The sequence below is a fragment of the Rutidosis leptorrhynchoides genome, chromosome 1 (genome assembly GCF_046630445.1).
Source record: "Rutidosis leptorrhynchoides isolate AG116_Rl617_1_P2 chromosome 1, CSIRO_AGI_Rlap_v1, whole genome shotgun sequence".
NCBI lineage: Eukaryota > Viridiplantae > Streptophyta > Magnoliopsida > Asterales > Asteraceae > Rutidosis > Rutidosis leptorrhynchoides.
The window spans coordinates 73,504,421-73,510,353 of record NC_092333.1 but is presented as its reverse complement, the minus strand read 5'-3'; the positions used below and the strand labels follow the sequence as shown (position 1 = coordinate 73,510,353).

The window sequence follows — 5,933 nt, the reverse complement described above, 5'->3', positions numbered from 1 at the left end:
TATTTCATATTTCATCTACCTTTATTTACTGTCACTTTAATTACTGCAATTTACTTTAACGCAATTTAATTTTTGTCATTTATATTATCGTCATTTATCTTTACGCTTAAAATATAAAATCGACAAACCGGTCATTAAACGGTAAAAACCCCCTTTTATAATAATAATGCTACTTATATATATATATATATATATATATATATATATATATATATATATATATATATATATTAATAGATAGGGGGTATTGTCTAATTGAGCGACAACTCATTGGAACCTGTCGAACCTATCTTCAAATTAGTTGATCTAATAATTATTAAAATGATTATGTATGTCCTATTTAGTGACGTTTATACGACATCTTTTACGATCATTTAATTAATTATTTGGGTAGGGTAAATGATTATTCATTCTGATCAAATGGGTAAATTAATATTCATATCTCATTAAAACAGGGGTGGATTACATACAAGGATAATTGGTGTAATTGTTAACAAAGTATTAAAACCTTGGATTACACGCAGTCGATAACCTGGTGTAATCATTAAACAAAGTATTAAAACCTTGTTACAGTTCGAATCCCTAATTAGTTGGAATATTTGACTTCGGGAATAAGGTTAATTTGACGAGCATTTTATAATTATGACCGATGGACTATTATGGACAAAAACCAAATAGGTATCAAATAATCCAGGACAAAGGACAATTAACCCGGGTAACAATTAATTAAAATCAAAACGTCAAACATCATGATTACGGAAGTTTAAATAAGCATAATACTTTTATTTCATATTTTATCTACCTTTATTTACTGTCACTTTAATTACTGCAATTTACTTTAACGCAATTTAATTTTTGTCATTTATATTATCGTCATTTATCTTTACGCTTAAAATATAAAATCGACAAACCGGTCATTAAACGGTAAAAACCCCCTTTTATAATAATAATGCTATATATATATATATATATATATATATATATATATATATATATATATATATATATATATATATATATATATATATATAGGTTAAAATAATTATAGCGTTAAACTTGTTTACTGTATCCCTGTGGAACGAACCGGACTTACTAAAAACTACACTACTGTACGATTAGGTACACTGCCTATAAGTGTTGTAGCAAGGTTTAGGTATATCCACTCTTTAAATAAATAAATAACTTGTGTAAAATTGTATCGTATTTAATAGTATTTCACAATAATAATATAACTATTTCGTACGCATCCGCTACCACATCATATAGCTATAGGAAAATTTTAGTTAAAGTCAAGTTCATGTGGAACATTTGATGTTATTGTAACACTTTATGTAACGCTGTGAGATCATCGTATCTCTTTTTATTTATTTATAATATTGCGTTTTTTGCCACACAAAAAAAAAAAAAAAAAATCATTGAATTGATTATGAACTAAAAGAAGACTATAAACTTTGAGGACTACATTTTAAATATATTAGTTTTGTTACAATGTATCTTATGATCTTATATACAAAAAAGATCATAACAGCTAATTCCTAGTTGGGGTATGGATCCAAACACATTTTGGAACCACCTTGACATAAATGGAAATATAGAGCCGTTTGTTGACTTGTTGACTCTGCTGATATTGCTGACTTACTGCTACTTATTGTTGCTTGTGACCCTCTATATTTGGACATGATGAGAATATGATTTTTCTAATCCAAAGGTCAAATACCATAAAAGGTAAGTTGTTTTTTGTAGTTATATTCTAACATGTAAATCATGGTATTCTTTAATCTCGAGCACTGGTTCAATTCGGATGCAGTTCTTTGTTTTTTAGTTCTCCCTGGCATTGTTATCTTGTTGGATCTTCGAATGGCTTGATATGCTTCGCGATTGCCAATACTCATTTGGTGTTAGCCAATCCTTTAACTAGACAAGTAAAAGAACTTGGAAATCGCCCCCAATGTCCTTCAACTAGACAAGTAAAAAAAGTTAGAATTCGCTCCTATTGTCGTAACAATATATCTCGTTTACCGAAAAGTTTCTTATGTTGGGGTTTTGGCTACGATTCTGTTATGGATGACTATAAGGTTATAGTTGGGTTTATGAAAGGTGATTATGTGACGTGTTTTCATGTTCTAAGTTTGAAATCCAATGTTTGGAAACATGTTGGGGAAGTGAATTATTGTCATTTTAGTAGCATTGGTGTGTTATGTAACGGGGCGCTTCACTGGTTAATGTTGGACATAAATGAGAATATGGTTATTATTTCTTTTGATTTATCCGAAAATAAATTTAATGAAATCCCGCAACCTGATGATGTGACATGTCAATATTTTATGGGTCGCTCTGAATGCCCAACGTTGGGAACGATAGAAGACTGTCTATGCGTATTTGATCAGGAATGGCTTCCCAAAAACTTAAGGAAAATGAAGGATTACAATGTAAAGGGTTCTTGGGAAATGGTAGGACATGATGATTGGGGAATAAGAGTGATGTCGTACATTGGTTGCAAGAACCGAAGCATGGAATTCGATTTGACAAGTCGTTATATCATGATGTACATAAGTTGAAAACGATAGAGATTATTGGCGCACATGTGTTTGTGCCGAGCCTTGTATCTCCCAATGTTCCCGATCATGGCACACACAAGAGGAAGAAGCAGTCAATTAGTAGGAAAAAAGGTGTTAAGGTGGTGTGCCTCTGCTTCTAACCATGATGTTAATGTTAGACATATTATGTTCTCATATTTGTTAGCCCATGTTTCATGTATATTGGGCTTAGCCCGTTTATTATTCTTAGGGTTTTTGGCTATATTAGCCACTCTCATGTATGTTACAAATCAGACAATCAATCAATAATATCATATCAATTCTTATTAAAAAAAAAAAAAAAAAACTTATAGCTATGAATAACGATACTAATGCTCAACTTTTGAAAATAATTCAAGACCAACAGCAGGCTCAACAGCAAGCTCAATGCTTTTACACATCTCAGCCTGATTACGGTCATGCCGGGTGGCACATGGACACGGGTGCGTCTTCACATCTTACCTCTGGTATTAATAATCTTAGTACTATTTTTAATAATTGCAAATATTCATCAGTTGTCGTTGGTAACGGGAACACCATTCCTGTCACTAACACCGGCCATAGCTTGTTACCCAATGACCACCGACCATTACATCTAAATAATGTTCTTGTAACCCCTAACATTGTCAAAAACCTCATATCTGTTCGTCAATTTACTCGTGATAATTTTGTTTCTGTTGAATTTGATCCTTTTGGTTTTTCTGTGAAAGATTATTTGACACATCGTCTGCTTCTCCGATGTGATAGCACCGGAGATCTCTACCCACTTACATCACCCAATTCTCACTCTTCTCAGCAGGCTCTTCTCACCAGTCCGGTTACATGGCATCAGCGTCTCGGACATCCCGGACATGATGTTTTCCGAAGACTCCTTTCTAATAAAGATATTATTTGTAATAAAACGTCATCCCCCGTTCTTTGTCATGCCTGTCAGCTTGGCAAACACGTGCGACTCCCTTTTTCTGTTTCTAGTTCTAATGTTAATGCTACTTTTGATATTATCCATTCGGATTTATGGACATCTCCTGTTTCTAGCCTTAGTGGTTTAAAATATTATATTATCCTTCTTGATCATTTTTCGCATTATGTATGGGTCTTTCCGTTACGCAATAAATCTGACGCACTTAGCACATTCATACAATTTCGTACATTCGTACGCACTCAATTTAACAAAGAAATCAAAGCTTTCCAATGTGATAATGGGGGTGAATTCGATAACACTGCTTTCCATCAACTTCTTCAAACAAATGGTATCCAATTCCGATTCTCCTGCCCTCACACCTCTCAGCAAAACGAAAAGTCCGAACACATGCTCCGCACCATTAACAATCTAATTCGCACCTTACTTTTTCAAGCTCATCTTCAGCCCATTTACTGCGTGGAAGCTCTCCACATGGCAGCCTACCTACTTAACATTCTTCCTTCTTCTGCCATCAATCATGATATCCCGCACTTCCGTCTCTACAAACAAAAACCTAACTACACCACTCTTCGAGTCTTCGGTTGCCTCTGCTACCCTCACCTTCCCACCACACACAAACTTGCTCCTCGCTCCACTCCATGTATCTTTCTCAGGTACCCTTCCAATCATCGGGGTTACCGCTGTCTGGATCTCACCACCAACCGAATCATTCTCTCCAGTCATGCCACCTTCGATGAGAATTCATTTCCATTTGGTTCCATGACACCCACTCAGCCACCGTCATATGACTTTCTCGATCCTCCACCAAGCTTATTTTTCCGATCCTTTTCCTTATCCACTCCTACTCCCCATCCATCCCCGGAGACTCAGCCTCCTCCTACTGAGGCTACAAATACCACATCACATACCGATTCCTTACCGGAGACTCAGCCTCCTCCTACTGAGGCTACCGTCCGAACCACCACCCAACACCACCTTGATATGATATTATTGATTGATTATCTGATTCGTAACATACATGAGAGTGGCTAATATAGCCAAAAACCCTAAGAATAATAAACGGGCTAAGCCCAATATACATGAAACATGGGCTAACAAATATGAGAACATAATATGTCTAACAGTTAATTCATATTCTTCTATATGTCCTTTGTTTTCTTTGTGCATTATTATTATTATTATACAATAATTATTATAATCCAAAAGACAATACTATGTTAATTTTATTATAATAACTCATTTCCTGTTTTGGTTTTTAAGCTTATCAAGGGAGAGTCAGATTCTTCCCTTCCTGGACCGAGTGAGAGAATTTGACGCCGATGAAGTTGTCTCCATGCTTTAGTGAAGCATGATTCGGAGGTGGCAATGATCGGGTCAAACAAGGATTAGGTTGCTCGAATTTCCAAAATATTAAGACTTGCTTAGTTACTCGTAGAGCGACCCAAATACTGTTGGTTTTTGGGTTCGGGATACACAGGATGCGTCCAGTAGGTTCGACTTAAATTAGGTTTCTCGTTTTGCATCATTAAAATGCTTTGGTTATTGTACCTTTTACCGAATACTTTGATTATAACTCGCGTATTTGCTTAAAATATGATTTTATATTTAATTTGGTATATTATTAAAACGAATGCATGTCTTAAATTAGATACGAAGAAAATTGAATGATATGATGTAGTCATGTAAATCAACATTACATAAAACAATATGTAAATATTACCAGAATGTCGCTTACAAATATGTTGTGATTTTGGATGAGATTGTCAAAGGCTACTTTAATGTAAGTCTATTGAACTTTTAATTTATTGAAAACAACACTAGTGTAAATTGTCTGATTGTGAGTATTTGTTACTCCGTACATCTTATCTAAAGTGTTTTCGCTCAATTGATCTAAAGTGTTTTCGCTCAATTGATAAAGTGTTTTCGCCCAATTTTCTGAGGATAAATACCAACGTTAATTCCCATATGCAAAATATATGATAAATTCACAATTTTTATTATTATTTTTTTGGCAAACAAACGAAAACTTATATAGAACTTACATTTCACCAAAAGTAAAAGAGCCATACGCATACACGAAACAAAATAACCCGAGATCGCTTCGCACCGAACAACAAAGACTAACCTATCAATAAAAACAAGCAACTAAGCTAGACAAAGACTAATACAGATTTACGGGTTTGGGGTTGATACGGTTGGTTGTGGGGGCTTGTGGATTGAGGTACGCTGATGCATACTTCGGTTCAGGTGAGAACTTTTTTAGCATTCGGTGGACGGTTACTTCTCACGGAAGCAATAGCTTCCCAGTATTGGCTATTCGTTGTTTCATCTCAAAGTTATAGTTTTATTTCAATCAAGTTCATGTTGAACATTAGACTTTATTTCAAACAGATTCGATATCTGTATTTGTAACACTTTATGTAACGCACTAGATC

The 5,933-nt window shown here is 34.6% G+C and overlaps 1 protein-coding gene across 1 annotated transcript; it reads left to right on the top strand.

Annotated features, from left to right (window-relative positions):
• Positions 1–2,060: 2,060 nt before the first annotated feature.
• Positions 2,061–2,558, top strand: LOC139885075 (F-box/kelch-repeat protein At3g06240-like). Its single transcript, XM_071869060.1, has one exon. The coding sequence runs from the start codon at positions 2,061–2,063 to the stop codon at positions 2,556–2,558; it is 498 nt and encodes a 165-aa protein (XP_071725161.1).
• The last annotated feature ends 3,375 nt before the right edge of the window (positions 2,559–5,933 follow it).

Coding starts and splice junctions, on each gene's coding strand:
- LOC139885075 (XM_071869060.1), top strand. CDS start 2,061: ATGGATGACTATAAGGTTATAGTTGGGTTTATGAAAGGTGATTATGTG.